The following is a 16,826-nucleotide window of genomic DNA, read 5'->3' as shown; positions in this document are numbered from 1 at the left end:
CTATGCTGTAAATATGTCGCATCGTGGACCTCAAGTGGTCCGCGTGGTGGGTTTAATTGCAATATGAACCTACTTCACTTTTCGTTGGTAGGGAAACTGGGCGGTTTTTTGGAGGGGCAAAAAAAGCGCGAAAGCGACAGAAAAAAGCTGCCAAAGTGGTGGCGGTTGGTAGCGCATTGTGGAACAATTTTGAAACTGTACCATACTGCGAGGGGATTTGGGCTCGATGGTGCATCTTCATAGCATCGCTCATTAACCGCGCTGGTATGTTATTCGTTTTTTTTTTTGTTCGTACACATTAAAATCTGCGGCAATACTTCACCGATGTCATAACTACAGTTCGAGTAGCTGTTTGCTGTTGCTGCTAATTAGACCGTTTGCATCTATTTTAATTAAGCTCTGGAGCACATTCTGATTTACTGGGTAGCGTTTGCGTTTTGTGGTTTGAAAATTTCTGTAAGTGGGGGTGAGTAAGTACGATACAGTTCGTGTTGCTTGTTATATAATGCGAAACAAAATATCACTCGCATCTCGGAAGCACTTGAGTCGAGCGTAGTGAAGGTTCTGGTGCTTTGAACAAACTTTTATCTGGCAGAATTTTTATTCCACGAGTTTTGTTTTCAATTCAATGAGCTGGTGCTAAAGTCTTCTTCAAAGAATTACGACACTTTGGAGAGGTACGGATTTCGAAACATACTAACAACTGCAGTGAGGTTTTCAATTGCTTCTAAAATACTGCTTTACTAAACCTCTTGAGATGTCGGATGCCAGAGCTATGAAATATTTAACTATGCACCAAAGAGTCTCATATTGGCCGGTGGATTACCAATGCTGCTTAAGGGATTTTGGGATATTTTTTACACGTTGATGTAAAACTAAAGTGCTACTTTACGCCTTTTGTCATTATTTTCGTGCTACTCATTATTTTTCTCCTGTAGTTTGAAGTGGTATGCTTACAGCAGGAGTTTACCTGAATAGAAAATGCCTTTTACCAACACAAGTATTTTCGCAGGTTTTCGCTGTTTTCCAAAATGGATGTGTGTTTATATGCGGGTGCGATTTTATTGAACAGTAGCCAAGCTTACGCTTATCTGCTTCCTAACTAAGTCACAATTTTAAATCACATTTAAAATTTACAATGAGTTAAAAAAATGGAAAAACTATGATTTCATTTTTTGTACAGCATGTATTTTGACCATTCGGCATTTTAGTTTTGTTTTTAGGTACCCAAGGAAACCGCTCAAACGTAATAAAGGTTACAGCCTAGACTGCCCCTACAAATCCTTCCAGCGCAAAACGGAAGTCCTCCACTGAAAGCAAATGCGGATGCATCACCAATCCCCATACACCCTTCGCACGCTCTATAGACACATTGAATAGAGGAGTGGATAGAAAGAGGGGCCCACTAATAAATAGACCGACATAACTAATGTTAAACAAAAAGCACTAGGCACTAGGCGGGCACCATAAACACACGGCCAACCAACCAGCATCGTGTGGCCGACCGGCTCCAGCCTGAGTCTCGTAGTCGTACAGAAAAAGGCTTGCGGCCCTTTTTGGGCCCCCTAACTCGTTTGGCAAACTCGTTGGCACAGCTAAATGGCAATGATGTCATACTTGCGCGAACGTTCGCGACCCCGCCATTCCTTCTGTCAACCGGCCACGGGTTGGTTCTTGGTTGGTGCTGGCTGGAAAATTAAATATGCAAAAGTTCCGCCTTGTCCTCGCCGCCTTTGGTGCTTGGTGGTTGTGTTGGAGCACTTTTTTTTTGGGTTGGTGCTGTTGTTGCTGGTTGCTGGTCGCTTGGTGTGGCAGAAAACCGATGCAACCGAACGAAGAACCGCAGTTCCCGAGTAACGCACACATGTGTGACACTGTGGGATGTCCTTCGAAACCACACGACCGATGGGTGACCGTTTCGAGGTTTGAACTAATATGCGAATGTGTGTGCGGACACTGTGCGGTGTGTCCCACCCGGTGGTGCTCACAGGTACTGTAAAGGAACATGGCACAGCACACCACAACACTGGGCCTGTATTGGGGACCCTTGGTTCAACCCTCAAACCCGACTGTTGCCACCACAACCTAATGCATGCACGTCTCGTGTTGGTTTGCCGAGTGAAAGCCAGCGCTTTTCCAGGAGAAAGAGCTGAAAGGGGACGCAGAACGGGGGGACAGGGTCTTCGACGGTGCGCCCTATGACCTTAGCCGCAGCCCCGGCCATTGCGGCTTGCATGACTAATGAACGAAAGGATGGAAAGCGTTTTGTGAGAACGGCAAAGTCGATGAATGTATGTATGCCGCCGGGCAAAATGGTCGGGGACGGGCTCCTCGTACGAGAAGTAGGCCAATTCTGGCGTCAACTAGCGAAGGGAAGGAGAAAGCGGAAGGTGAAAGAGTATGAAGACAGGTAACGGTTGCTACCGCTAGTAGGGCGCAGCATGATGGCCGCGTTTTAATGGAGCGTGTGAGGTAGCTGTCGGCGAGATTATTAGTTTTATTGATTTTCGTGAGCCCCCTCCGGTGTCATGATTGTGTATGTTTGTGTGTTTGCGGCGCCAGTGCCAGTGCCAAAGGGGTAGCACGCTCACCGAACGGTCCGGTCGGTTGCTCGGTCGGTCAATCCAATAAACCAATCAACCACGTACCGGGATGAGTCTCACAGGATTTATACACAGGCCACTGTGGAGCCCCCCGGAAAGGAAAGATGAACTGGGTTTGGTAGGCTCTATGGGGCATGACGTTTCCCGCCAGCTGGAATCAAAATGATGGGCGGCCTTTTTACGTCAAACAGAAATTGAAACAAGTCCCCTAGCCATTCGGAATCGTTTATCATTGCGGATGTATCATGGCGTATGTAGGACATAAACGTTTAAGCCCCCGGGGCGGCAACGACGATTAGACCACAGCTGGTGCGATGTTTAGAGCCTTTCGGAGCCTTTTGCTCCCATTACAAGTCCTCGACCTCACCTGAACGGTCTGAACCGAAGCCAGAGCTCGCTGGGCCGACCTGTTTGCCCTCGAAAACCCTTTCCGTACAGCGTGTGCACCTGAGCTGGTAAATTAGATCAAGGATTGACCTCGGTTTGACACGGGTGAATTACGGTTCACATATCCGTCCGTCCGACCAACCGACCGACCGCTCCTTGGATAATCCTAATGAACCCCGCCAGTCGAATGTTAATTTGCCAGACGGAGGACGGAGGCACCGGGGACTGGCTGTGGACGCGACGTCTCCGACAAGCTGGTGGATTTAGTGGCTTCCGATGAAAATGAAGTCTATCGGGCTTGTTTTATGGCCGGTTGAGTTATGAGAAAAAGGCCAGAAGGCCGACCTTCCACTGCTGCTGCTGCGTTCCTGCTACAGTAAAGATGTAGCACGAGGACTAAACAACCCAGAAAGAGAGAGAGAGAGTAAGGGAGAAAAAACAGACGGAAGCAAAAACGGATTTAGTCGGGGGCCTGTGCCCTGGGTAGCACTCGGGTAAGCAATCGATAAAATTGCAACCACACTAACGGGACAGAGGGAGTCCGTTCGATCGATCCCAATGCCCCCGGCTGGAAATGGCCGGAAATTGTGTGTCCCTTCGTACGGTAACGGGGGAAGGGGACGTCGTCACCGGGGAAAATGGCCGGAAATGGTCCTGACTTGCCGTCGAAGGAACTACCCACGGGGCGATTTATTTTATTTTTAGTAAAATCCATTGAACGACGCGCGATTGGCAGTTGATTAGGGTGGACTTGTTGTCGAACAGGGGGTGGGGAAAAGTGGAGGCTTGCAATCAGAACAGAGATTCGTACGGGTGGCTACGACGGATGTCTTCATGGCTTTTGGATCAGCATGGCCGGTTCCTTGGCGCTGGCGGGGTACAGGTGTTGAAATGAGCGACACATTATCGTTGATGGAGCTGCAGTGATAAGATAAAACTTTCCAACCCCCAAAAACCTTAACGACCTTCGCTGAATAGGGTGCCTGGGTTTGGGAAATGATATTAAGGAAAAAGGGACGGATCGAAAAAAAAGAACGAAGGAAAAAAGGGATTCGATGTGCACCGTGAGCGACTTTCTTGTTGACCACGAGTCGATTTTCCCAAATCGTCGTAATTTAATCCACATTGATCGCATATCAATATGTAGGTTAAAGGAAGGGGAGTTGTTTGAATACATTTCACGAAGGCGAGAAAAAATAGTTAGAGCGTTCTGTGGAGCTGGTATTTCAACTGTTCAGCTAAGAAACATTCGTAACCAGAAACCTTTTCTTATTTTCTTTTAAAGACGCAATTTATTAATTACGTAGCCCAACGTTTTGTTTGCTCATTTTGAATGTTTGGCTATTGATTAAACGTTTCTTGTTCAAGAGTTCCTTCTTCGGCACTCATCTCTATTATGGGCCAGTTTCTAATCGTCACCTTGCTGTCACGCTTTCTGCGTTTGTGTTTGGCATAAGCATATGTTATGGGTTAAACACAAATATACATCTTATCAATTTCTAAAGTAAGATTGTTTGCACCCTACTTTATTATCTCGTTTTACTTAGATTTGGTAACATGGGGGACTTGGGATACTTGAACTAGGAAAAGCACTTTACTAGTAAATCAACAAAAAAAAAAAACACGAGAGACTGGTGGAAGCCCAGAGCTTTGCTAAATAGTTTCGCTTGGATACGCCGTTTAGCATGTCTGCATCCAGTATGATGCAGAAAGCAGCCCGGTGGGAGCACTGCGTTTACATGCTAAAGACCATCGGCATTCCTGTCATTATCATGACTTAACAGCGAAACAGACCTTCTTTGAACGATGGCTCATTTCCAGCCATGGAGCAATAACGCCATTAGCACCATCTAGACCACGATCACAAACAAAGCATAGCACCCGTGATGGCTTCGGCATAAAAGATGAGTTTATCTTCCATACCATTATAACCTCACTGAAAAGAAGAATATGTCCCCAAAGTACTTTATCCCAGTGAAGGCGCTTTGATATCAGAACGCTCTTCTACGTTCCGTGCAGCCAAAGACCACAGAACACGGACACGGGGTGCTCCTTCCACCTAATTGCCACGCTTTGGCGGAAAATTGAACAAACCACCCGATGTAATGGCCATCCGATGACCGAGCGTTATTTATGTGCCGTCGCAGCGAGGCGACAACGGGAGCTTTCGTTATCATGCGAATGTAACCGTTGCATTGTCCTTTCTTCTTGGCCTAGATCCCTTTCCGTAGCTAAGGAAAAGGTCCCGCAGAGGAGTGGCATTGCGTTCGCTTCGTCACGGCCGCAGTGTTGTGCTCCTACCTGCAGCATGATGACCAGTGCCCTCGAGTTGTTTTCTACCTTTACGGACCAGGCGGTGATAAGTGCATCTTAATGGAGTTTATTTATAGTCAGCTGATTGTTCGCATGATTGATTGTTTCGGAGTGATGGTGGTGGTGGCCATTTTGCAAGAGATTAATCTCTTTCGAACCGGGTCGGCAGAAGATACGGTCGGTGTGAGGAAATTCACTCGACCATGCGTTAGAAGCACTCGAGCTGATCGAGAATCGATTTTCTTTATCATCCGATAGGTCTTTATTGCCCGCTGGGGGTATGTTGCTATGGTGTTGCTTCGGGGTGCTATCAAAGAACGCCTAAGACAAACGATGGCTCGCCCCTTGTCATTGCTTCTCACTTTCGCCTTTTATCCGGTTCGCATCTGCCGATGGTTAGACATGAGGATCCTCAACCTTGCCGGCGAACAGCATCGTTCCGAGGGTTTCATCCTCGATGAAGAAAATGAAGGGACGGTTAGCGTTGAAGATCTGCACACCGTCACCACCGAACTTGTTGACCAGCTGGATCTCTGTGGAGTAAACAAACGGTCAGCGATGCCAATGCTTGTGTGTTTTCTAGTTAGTAGTTGGCTTACCGGTAGCAGCGTACGCCTCACTGCCCAGCTCGTTGATGGTGATGCCAGCCTTTTGGAAGATTCGCGAGACGCGCACCTCATTCCGTGCTCCGACACCGCGTGCCAGCAGCGGCAGCGATGCGTTGGCGGAGAAGATTTCACGGATACCAATCTGTTCGTTTTGAAGCAAAGTAAAACCAACATTAGATTGTTGTCTGATTGTCGTGTTATCAGAGGCATAAGCTCACCTGCTGCAGAGGATCGTTAAGCTGCTCGCTGAACTCCATCTTAAACTTGGGAATGGTCACATTGACTTCGCTCTCGTCCATCACCCACAGTGCCTGATGCAGCACATCGCCGTTGGTGCGATCGATCACCTGCTGGATGGTGTTACCCTGGTGCGGCAAGATGATGTACATGCCCAGCTTGTTGCCACGGTACGGCAGCCGAAGGATCTGGGCACCGAGCAGATCCGAATCGTCGTAGTAGAACTGACCGTTCTGCTCCATGTACTGCACGGTTGTCGGTTTACCCTGGGAGCGGAAGAATGGCTTCACATTGTTCGGAGTCTCCGGGAATGGGTACGACCAAAGGCCCTTGAAGTAGACCACGTTGATCAGCGTGATGATGGCACCTTCCAGACCGTCCGGTGTGACAATCTCCTTCAGCCGCCCGTTCGTCGAGTTGGACACCCAGCGGTTGATGGTGTTGGCGGCCTCTGTTGGGTTCTCGTACGACACCTTCTCGACCGATGCATCGTAGTAAGCCTTTGCGATTTGCTGGTACTTGTTGATCACCTCGATGAAGTTGTCGACGAAGAAGTTGGTGGCAATGTTGAGATCGAAATCCTTGTTCTGCACCTGAGCTGAGGCGAGCAGTTCCCGGTACGAGTCCCGGGTGCTATCGATGTTATCGGATGGCAGCACCACTCGCAGCTCTTTCTTGGTGTTGGACGATGATGTTCCGATGCTCGTGTCCGAGGCCTCGTAGATGAGGGTCAACAAAATTTTCACCGAAAACGGTGACAGTACGACGTTGGTGTTTTTGTTTTTAAAAATTTCCTGCAATTTAGCACGAGAATCGAGTGAGTTTTGTACCTTTTTTGGTGACCTTTTTTGGTGTGTCCCTTTGCCTATATGTACCTGAATGAACTGAAGATCAAAGTCCACATTTCTCCTTCCTGCGTATGGCGAATGCGGGTAGTCTTGCGCGGATGCGTCAAGCAGTAAAAGTGCTGAACCTAGAAATAAGTACAACAAAGATTGGCATTCAATTTGTGCAGAATAGTTGTGGCTGACGCATGTACAATGCCGGCAATAAACAAATAGATCATCTTCCAGGAATGTTATTATAATGAGTAACTCCGATAAAGATTTTAACACTGGTTTTTCCAACCAGTGGGTAACGCAACATTATGCTTTTGTTGCAGACTCGTTTGTAAGCCCGCTGATCCTCGCATGATCGCGGTTTGTGGTAGCAGGGTCAAGAAGAAACCGGCACATACCGGTATTATCAGTTGGACGGGAATTCCCACAATTTGTTTCACATTTCGTTGTCTCACCAACACACCAGCCCTGTGCTCTTGTCCGCTGTATCATCGGCCAGTACTCTTTTCGTTTCTCATTCGAGACCCCTAAGATGATGTTCGACGATCGGCGTTCGTTGCACTGCGGGTGCGTACATGCTAACTGGCTAACAAGCTCGACCAGTTCTTGTTGACCACCTGATTGGATCGGGATGTCCAAATATGTCTTGGGCAAACATACCGTTCGGCAGATAACTTCAAATAGCTTGCTCAATGCCCGTTTGTTATTCTAATCCCGCCTGCTCCGGGCGGGCTGATCAGACGCCATGATGATCGTTCAGGTGGCTTCTTCCTCAAGATGTTAGTTCCAGCGAGATCCGGCGGCACAAACACGGTTCTGAGCATCAGCTTCGGCTGTGGTTGTGGTTTTGTCTGTGTCGAAACTGGAGTCTGCCAACGCAACCACACAAGCGGATTGTCACCGACCTTGGCTGCCGAGGGTCATCCAAACAGTGGGTTTTTCAGAGCATCGCGGAATCAGGCATTCCCCGTGTCGACGCTACCAGCCACAAACCTTATCTGCAACTGCGCCGAGTGCCACACTCACTGACACTATCTACTTTTCCTCATCAATCATCCTCATCTGAAATGCTGCCCAACGAAATGCTAAACCGTGTGACGCCTTGAAAGTAGTTGAATCCCGAATGAAATCATCTCAAAATGAGAGAAACATTAAACGCAATATCCTCGCCCTCTCCGTTTCCAATGGATTCGATGATCACTTACAGCACAGTATCACGAAGCTAAACTTAATCATGGCGCTAGACCCACTGCTCGCTCTTATCGCTGGAACCAGTAAGACCACTGTACTGCACTCACTTTCTGACGGACCGTTCGATCTGACCGTCAAATTGACTTTGACCGATCGCGACTACGTTTCTCATCATTACCCCGCGGGGTCCGCGCCGGATCACACAAGATGAGTACCGCCCGTTAGTTCGCTGGTATTGGTACCAGACCCACTTCCCCAGACGCTGTGGAGTGAAATACCGGTTGGTGAGCACCAGCGGAACCGGCGATCGCCGATGGCATTGTCGCGACGAATTCAAGATCGGATTGCCAGGGAAACCGGTTTGCGTGGTTCAACCGGACTGCGCTGACGTCTCATCGCTGTATTAACGCTTCACAACAACCAAGAAAAAGGAGGCCCAGCTCAGGATAAGCAAATGACAAAAAGGAAAACAGTGCAGGTTGTTTGACCGAACGCGTCATCTTTATTATTCTTTTGTTTCGATCCAATTAGCGATCCCGGCTGCGTCTTTAGCATTCCGCTTACGTCGAGGGATCCTCAACCTTCCCGGCGAACAGCCAGGTGCCTTTGGATTCGTCAAGAATTAGAAACAGGAAGGGTCGGTTGGCGATAAACTTGACCGGTTCGCTGAGAATGGTGAAGACGAGCGAGCTTTCGGTGACCGCCGATGCCTGGGTGCCTTGTTCGTCCACCTGGATGCAGCTCTTTTGCAAGATCGTGCTAACCTTGAGCGGCGTGGACAGCCCACGCGCAATCAGTGGCAGTTCGGCCTGATCGCCGAAGATCCGTGCCAGCCCAAGTCGCTGCAGTGGTTCACGCAACGATCCCGCATATCGAATGTTAAACTTTGGCACCTCCAAATCGATCTCTTCCTCAAACAGCTCGGACAGCTCACCATGGATGGCATCGGGTGTAAGGCGCACCAACAGCTGATCCAACGATTGCCCTTCTTCCGGCAACACCACGATCATTGCCAGCTGATTCTGCTGGTAGGGCAGGCGCAGAATCTGTGCGCCCAGCTGGGCCGAGCGTCGATGGTAGAACAAATGTTCGCGTTGCTTCATAAAGGTGGCATTTCCGGTGGTAGGGCGTCCGGTGGCGTAGAATGGTCGCTCGGCAGTCGCATTCAGGGGGAACGGCTCAACCCAGTTACCCCGGAAGTAGACCGTATTGATCAGCAGTAGCAGCGTATCACGTAGCGTGTCCGCCCGCACGACATCCTCGATTAGTCCACCGGTGTTATGAGAGATCCAACGGTTGATGTGAACGGACGCCGCATCGGGATCGCCAAAATTGATCTCCTCCGTTGACGCATTGTACTGGTCATTGATAATGATGCGGTACTTGTGCGTCACCGGAATCGAAACGTTGTGGAACACCCGATCCGTAATAAGCAGTCCTTCGGTCGATTGGCTCTTGTAGTGACGCAGATCCTCCTGCAGCTTGCTCACGGACTGCGGATCGTCGATTCCGAGCGTTCGACTTAGCTCACGTTGCGTCTCCGATCGTGTTGCACTCCCTTCGTACAGCAGTGTCAGCAGCGTTTTGACCGATATCGGTGATAGCACCACATTGCCCGGCACTTTAGGCAGAATCTCCTGTGAATTACCGGATTGCGACCGGAGATTACGACAGCAAGTGTGAGCGAATGATTGTGTCTGTGTGCGCGAATGGGTGCACTGATTATGGGCATACCAACCTTTATCAATCTCCAGTCAAATTCATCATTCCACGGCCCCGCGTACGGTTGATACTCTTCGAGGAAACGACTTTTGAAGACATTTCGCGATGTCGCTATGTCGCTGAACACTGAAATCGTTGACAATCGCCACGAATTAGTGATTCAAAATATTAAACATATGCAAGATGCTTACGTGCCAGCAGTAGACAGCAGATAATTCGTGTACACCGTTCTGGTCGCAGCGATGCCATGTCGATTCACAACTGGTGAGAGCGACCAATGATGATGCGCGCGCGATCACTGGACGGTGCGAGATGATAGGGCGATGTTGGGCCCTGTTGGTGTCTATCAGTAACTCCGTGCTAACGGAGCGTGAACGAGCACGATCACCGCTCTCCGGTGAGTGAACAAGAGCAGAACGTCAATCGTTGGCGACACTCTGGGAGAGAGAGAGAGGGCTTGATATTTTAGTACAGACAAACCTCTACGAAGAATAAAAATGATGGGAAAGCATTGCTTGAAATATGTACACAGCTTATATCACAGTATGGTAATATAAATGTCATTTGAATATAGTCGATTATTTATTGTTAGTTTTAAAAGTGGTGCTTCTTTGCTTGGCTACTATTAGCCTGTTAGCCAATAGAATGCTGTCTGTTAGACAATGGATTTAATTCATTGTAAAAACGGAATACTTAGAAGAATAGATTTTTTATGAAATTGTATGGAAAATTTTAGTTGCTCAGTAGTTAGACATTGGTAAAGATTTCAAGAAAGATTTTATAACAAATATCTATCAAGGTGTTAATTAAGAATTTATTGAGTTATGCAAACAAGTTTGTTGATAGTCTCGTTGGAATGCTCCTTTTCTTAACCGACAAAAGCACCTGCCACATTAGAATCGGTGATAAATGCGTATGCTAATAGACGTCACCGGCTTTTCCCTTCTCCAAGACATTGGCTACTGGGTGGTCAGGAATCTGGGTTCGTGGCACATCGCCGGTGGCACATCGCTGGTGACGTGCAGGTTGAATCTCGTGCAAACTAAATCCCGCCTGTAAGTGGAACACATCGTATGGTTTCTTTGCTTTTTTTCTTCTTGCGCTTGAATATTAATTGGTCCAATCACGGGCGATCATGAGCGTTGATTGTGCATGTCGCAAGAAAAACGTTCACTGAAGGGCGGCACCTCCTTTAGGGATTGGGGATTTTCATCAACCGTGGAATTCCTACGCTTATCGCTAGTGCCTTCAGTTCTCAGAAACGTTCCCTGAAGCTCCGCGCGGTACTTAGTTTAATTGAAAAACAAATGCCTGTAGACCGTTTGGAAGGGTTGATGTAGCGTTTATTTTAGTTTTTCATTTTTCTATTCAACTTAACCACTAGAGGAACGCTAAAATGGGGTTGGTCACCGACCAGCGCGAGTCGGTGTGCTTCTATCGGGATGAACCATTTTGCGGTTGCGTTGTCCAGTGGCAACCGCTACCGTCGGGGCTTTCAGTCATATGTTTGCTCGATAATGTATGTGGGTGGCGAGTCTATGGCCACTACTCTGCATCCGTAGCACGCCCTTTACGTCTTACGATGTCCCCCGGTCAGTAGAGTGTGAAATGTGTACGTTCCCGTTCATTCTGAGTAGCTTGTGTCATGCATGGACTGTGTCCGGTTCCTTTAAAGCTCTAGCTCTGGCACGGTTGGTGGTGGCATTGATGCTACGACGGCTGCAGCAGCAGCAGCAGCAACAGATGTACTAGGTACTTCCGGATGGATCGATCACCTTGCCCACGAACAGCACAGTATTCGTTTCCTCGTCCAAAATGTAGAACACGAACGGTCGGTTCGCATCGAACTCGAACGGATCGCCATCGTAACCGAATTTGTTGACGAGCTGAATCTCTGTTGGGCCGAGGGGAAGCACAAAAAATACCATTAATGCGTTTGAAAAGACACTACAGACCCGAGCAGCTGCGCGGTGCCGAGCCCGTTATCAATGTTTACAATTGATCAGCGAGCGGTACAAGGCAGTTGGGTCACGCAGATTAGAAACGTGCTCAAGGCCCTCGGTATACCTGTGGCGGCGAAGGCAAGCGTTCCCTTCTCGTTGATCTCGATGCCCACTTTCTGCAGTATCTTGGACACCTCCACGCTGTTCGGTTTCGTGGAGTTGTTGACGGGTGACAGCAACGGAAGGGATGCATTCCGATTGAAGATATCCTTTACACCCAGCTGTAATTTAATTGGGTAGTAGAATAGAAGTAAGTTTAGTTTGGCTCTACCATTCTTCATCTTCTGTTGCTTACCGCTTGCATTGCTTCGTTCATCAGGATACCATAGTTGAACTTAAACTTGGGAATAGTAACGATCACCTCTTCCCTCACGAACCGATCGCTCACGGACTGCAGCATCTCAACCGACAGGCGATCGATGACGGTTGCCAGGGAGGTGTTCGGGAAGGGTAGCACCATGTTCATACTGAACTGGCGTCCCTTGTACGGTAACCGTAACACCTTCGCTCCCAGTTCCGCATGCTCGGTGAAGTCATACAGATCGGTTTGGCTCATAAACGGCACCGTCACGCTGGTGTTGTCAGTCACGTAAAAAATTTGGTCACGCGTGTTCTCGTCCAGAAACGAGTTTTTCCAAGACGCCTTCAGAAACAGCACGTTTGCCAAGATCAGTACCGAGCCTTCGATCGTATCTAATGGGTAGAAGGAAACGGATTACTATCTTCTTAACACCAGAAAACCTTTCAGTTGGCATCCAACGATGGGCTTGATTTTCTTACCTTCGTTGACCAGCTGTGAGATGCGTCCTTGCGTGATCTTATCGCACCACTGATTGATCCGATCTGCCGCTACCTTTGCCCCATTGAACGATAGCGACTCAAGCGAGGTACGATACGTTTGCTCTAGCAAGTCCCGGTAGCCTCCGTTCAGTTTGCCGCGCGATTTGTCCAAAAACATCTTAGTACCGATGTCAAACTCGTAGTCCTCGTTCGTTTTCTGGTAGAAACAAGGAGTGAGAACAGCAATTGAAACAATTAGACGCTCCTTGCAAAAGGATCCTTCGCTTGGCCTCTCTACCTTACCATTGAGGACTCCAGGAACTGATCGTAGAAGGAGCGCATTTGCTGGAGATTCCGCTCACCGAGCACAATCTCGAGCTCCTGGTGCGTTTGCGAGCCCGGCTCGCTGGCCTCGTACAGCAGCGTCAACAGCAGCTTGAGCGAGAACGGTGAAAACACGACATTCGAGTCCTCGTGCCGGAAGATTTCCTATTGCGTCGTGGGAACAAAGTGATAGCGTGGACGTTTTACAACGGCTGTTGGGTTGGAGCGCGACTTTCCTGTGAACTTACCCGGGCAAGCTTCCACTCGAAATTGGACGTATCGGGAGTCACTTTCGTCTGGTCGGCGCATCTCACCGGGGTAGGTAGCAAAAAGGCATCTGAAACGAATGGACGGAATGAAGTTCGTATCAAATCGAATGTCAACAAGATGTCTCTCTCTCTCTCTCTCTATTGCTACTACATCAATCCAGGCACCTTGTGAGGGGGTCTCGTGGGGAATATTGTTTCATCTTTTGATTAGCTACATCCCAGACGGTGTATGATTAACTTGCTGTGCTCACGGCTTGTCTGGTGACAGAATAGAAATCACACAACTGTGCACCGTCAGTCAAGGTTACTCATGAGCGTTCGAGATTGCCCAAAGGAGAGATGGAATGTGGATGGAAAAACCAGTGATTGGGCTCATTGTTATCAATTGACATGTCGCTCACTGTCGCACCAGAAGTTGTCCAAATGACAAACGCTTTGGATTTTTTGGAACGCGTTGTGAACGTTGCTATTTACTTGGTTTAGCAACGGGTTAGGCTCCGCAGATCTGCGCCAGAGGCGCTAATGGGATCATTTAGCCCTATTATTTGTGTGCTAACGCATCCGTACCGGAAAGTGACAGCATGAGCTTCTACCAAAGCTGCCTGGAACCTTTCGGTCATCGATAGCTTCCTAACCATTCCTAACATTTTAACCCTGCTTTGTGCCATTGACATCGGTGGTAACCTGTTTGAAAGAAAACCAGTTGGCAGTTAGCAGATAGGATGCTGCTGCTGCCCATAAAGCTCGTCTGCCTGATTAACGCTACTCCATCGCTGATCCCCAAATTGGACAGGTTCTCTCTCTGATCCGGGCAGCCACCTGTCACTTGTGCGTGGGCTGTTCGTTTGCAAGCGAAACATAGTTTCGTGGGGGATTTCCCGGGCCCATAATTCTGGCGCGCTGCTTGCTGCTCGCTCTGCTCGAATCCCTTCAATCGGTTACATAAAACCGCTTAAGCTTAAGCGGTGCGGATTGGAATTCAGGCGAGCAGCCGCAGCGTGCGTCAATCGATCATTACCGGTTAATGCGATATGCGATCGTCAAACACGCGCACCACTCGTTTGCGACGAACATAAACGATCGGATCGTTAAAAAAGGGCAGCTCTTGCGCAGCGGAGATCACGTCACGTGACGTGACGTCACGAATCCGTGTCACGTCGTCGTGCCAAGCGAACACTGTTGTGATCATTATGCACAAGGCACAAAGCGCTCCGTACGCGGTGGTGTTGGTGTGGATCAGATAGATCGCGCAGCCGGCACGCACTGGACGGAGATGCCACGGCTCTGACGTAGTAGCTGAGCACGATCGTAGTGGCAACCAACGGGAATGTGAGCTCCACTGCTCCGTTTTGCAAACGGAGTTTTTTCCAGTTTTGTGCGAATGTAAGGACACAGAACGATCGTTCACTAGTGGTTGGTGGTAACACTTACATATAAGCAGGACGGTAAACAGTGGACCAAGTGCCACGGACGATGACGATTGCCACGGTCTAATCATTCCGAAGCCGAGGCGTTGACCACCGGTTTGACAGCTTCCACCCGTTCTTCGGATGATATTTACGTTCTCGCGGCACGGGCCTTCCCTTGTCAAAACTCCATCCGCATCGGTCGATTGGTGATCGCTGCACAGTTCACTGGTTCCGTCCGGCTGGTTGACCGCGAACGGTAACGATGGTAGTCTACTGCAAAAAATCAACACGCACGACACGACACGGCACGGCACGGAAAACGTTCCTACCGTCAGTCCCAGTTTGACCTTCGCACACTGGAACCTACGATCTTGGTATAGCAGTGTGGTAGAGAGTGAAGCGAGCGAGATGATTGCACGAGCCTCACCAGTGGGCGACCGAAACCTTACTGGCCTCCCCGACGATCGACGCAACCGTACTCAACCGTTGATTAGCGTGTGTCAGCGCATGGCGTTGGGATCTGTCTCAGCATCACTCTCCTGGTGCGACCCGCGAGAGACGATCTCGCTCTGCACTGCGAAAAGGGTTACTCTCGCCGCCGCGATCGTGCGTTATCGCGCTCGTTGGCGATTGAACCCGGGTACCGTCGGAGGACGCTTGGCGCGCATATGCGGGCTTTGATAGTTGATTAGCCGCTATACTAGTGCTAGTGGTGCTCCGTTGGCTTGAATGATTAAGAACGAATGCGGGGTCCCCGAGGGTTTACTATCAACTTCTTTTAGTTTTATTTGCTTGTTATTTGCTGCGATTGACCCAAGCACTCACACTGGCGGACCGATAACATGCTACATGATTTGAACATTGTTTGTGTATTTTATGGCAAATGAGCTACGATCAGAGTCCTTTGAATCACGATTTTTTGTTCGTAGAACCTTACAGCGCATTAATTGATGTTTTTTGGTCTACGATTTCACTTCATAAAGATGAAGGGAAGAATAACAAACCCTAGGCCAAACGCCAAAGCATGATATGAGCAACGCATGATTCCACTTTGATTATGAGCTCGATTCAGCGGACTGCGACTGTGAATCGCTTACGCCCGAAAAGGGTGATAGTAAACATTCGTTACGGTACACCAACAGCTTTGGTTCGTCACGCGGTAAACACCTATATCGAACACATGTGTGCGAAGTGAATCATCCTGAGTGAGGTGTTTATTTATCCAAATTTTTGCTACAACTTTCATGGTTTATATATTCTTTTTTTTTCAATAAATGTACCACAAGCGTACCTTCGTCGTAATAAACAATTTAAAATTTCCTAAAAAGAGCCAGTTAAAATTAAAGCGTTAAAACATACCCTGCTCCGATTTGTAGGTCAAGAAGATACCCACAATAAAAAAGACAATCTTTAAAACAAAACATTTAAGCGACACCTCGAGACACCCGAGAAGCGCCATCAGAAGCGGAGGGATTCCCAACAAGCTGTACAAATGGATGTCCCCCGGCCCAGCAGCCCAGCATGTTGTGAGCTGTCGGGTAGGCCACCCCCACCCACTGGGAACCCAATTTTTTTTTTCGAGTGCTACACCACCCCCAGACCGCTATTAATCAACATACAACACACTATGCAATTTGTGCGCGCAGATGGTTGGAATTCCCTCGCCACGCCAATGTGCCGGAATGGCGTGTCTCTCCGGTTTTTGGGGTGTGGTGGAGAAGGGATCAGACAGGTGAACGGGAGCTCATGAACAAACAAACACACTGCTTTACGGCCGACGACAACCGAGGCGAGGCGCTGAAATCTGGCACAAAGCGAGTGTTTGACCGCTTGAAAAGTGTAGATTGTTCGCGCCACCGACCGCGGTGTTACATCCGCCCGTGTCTGCCGAAGAGTTGCTGGTGCTGCTGAAGAACAACTTCAGCGCCTTCAGCGCCTTGCTCCCGTTTACGCCCGGTCCGTAACGGTCTTGAAGCAGCAGCAGCACTCCGGGTTTACTTGCGCCTGACGCGCATGCACTGCTGGAGGGCAGGGTTCTTTTTTCTTCTCTTTGCCCTCTTTTTTCCCCTTTGTTTAACATTCTACTTGATCCTTCAACCGTCTCACCAGTCCACCAAGGAGCGTGAACGCACACACAATTG

The 16,826-nt window shown here is 48.8% G+C and overlaps 3 protein-coding genes across 6 annotated transcripts in view; 1 reads left to right on the top strand and 2 right to left on the bottom strand.

Annotated features, from left to right (window-relative positions):
* LOC126578891 (uncharacterized) overlaps window positions 1-16,826 on the top strand; it is a 59,905-nt gene that overhangs the window by 17,550 nt on the left and 25,529 nt on the right. The gene's annotated exons all lie outside the window — the stretch shown is intronic.
* Window positions 5,351-8,348, bottom strand: LOC126578893 (serine protease inhibitor 2). The gene is made up of 5 exons (XM_050241898.1): window positions 8,193-8,348; window positions 7,024-7,121; window positions 6,130-6,942; window positions 5,903-6,053; window positions 5,351-5,836 (listed from the first exon to the last, which is right to left on the bottom strand). Exons 1-5 carry the CDS (start codon window positions 8,221-8,223, stop codon window positions 5,700-5,702), a joined length of 1,230 nt encoding a protein of 409 aa, XP_050097855.1. The 5' UTR covers window positions 8,224-8,348; the 3' UTR covers window positions 5,351-5,699.
* On the bottom strand, window positions 8,658-15,177 carry LOC126576832 (uncharacterized). Its single transcript, XM_050238135.1, has 10 exons — window positions 14,708-15,177; window positions 13,256-13,344; window positions 12,987-13,172; window positions 12,684-12,900; window positions 12,199-12,596; window positions 11,968-12,124; window positions 11,650-11,794; window positions 10,092-10,153; window positions 9,917-10,026; window positions 8,658-9,815 (listed from the first exon to the last, which is right to left on the bottom strand). Exons 1-10 carry the CDS (start codon window positions 14,772-14,774, stop codon window positions 8,739-8,741), a joined length of 2,508 nt encoding a protein of 835 aa, XP_050094092.1. The 5' UTR covers window positions 14,775-15,177; the 3' UTR covers window positions 8,658-8,738.

This window comes from Anopheles aquasalis, chromosome 3 (genome assembly GCF_943734665.1).
Source record: "Anopheles aquasalis chromosome 3, idAnoAquaMG_Q_19, whole genome shotgun sequence".
NCBI classification, from domain to species: domain Eukaryota; kingdom Metazoa; phylum Arthropoda; class Insecta; order Diptera; family Culicidae; genus Anopheles; species Anopheles aquasalis.
This window is presented reverse-complemented; position numbering and strand designations above follow the sequence as displayed.

Bases quoted from the DNA above. Each gene is read 5' to 3' on its own strand.
- LOC126578893 (XM_050241898.1), bottom strand. From the start codon at position 8,223: ATGATTAAGTTTAGCTTCGTGATACTGTGCT. The intron at 6,054-6,129 runs GTGAGCTTATGC...CAAAACGAACAG, and splicing joins TTAACGATCCTCTGCAGCAG to ATTGGTATCCGTGAAATCTT. The intron at 5,837-5,902 runs GTAAGCCAACTA...TTTACTCCACAG, and splicing joins TGAGGCGTACGCTGCTACCG to AGATCCAGCTGGTCAACAAG.
- LOC126576832 (XM_050238135.1), bottom strand. From the start codon at position 14,774: ATGATTAGACCGTGGCAATCGTCATCGTCCGTGGCACTTGGTCCACTG. The intron at 13,345-14,707 runs GTAAGTGTTACC...CATTCGTTTCAG, and splicing joins GTTTACCGTCCTGCTTATAT to ATGCCTTTTTGCTACCTACC. The intron at 12,597-12,683 runs GTAAGAAAATCA...TCTACCCATTAG, and splicing joins CTCACAGCTGGTCAACGAAG to ATACGATCGAAGGCTCGGTA.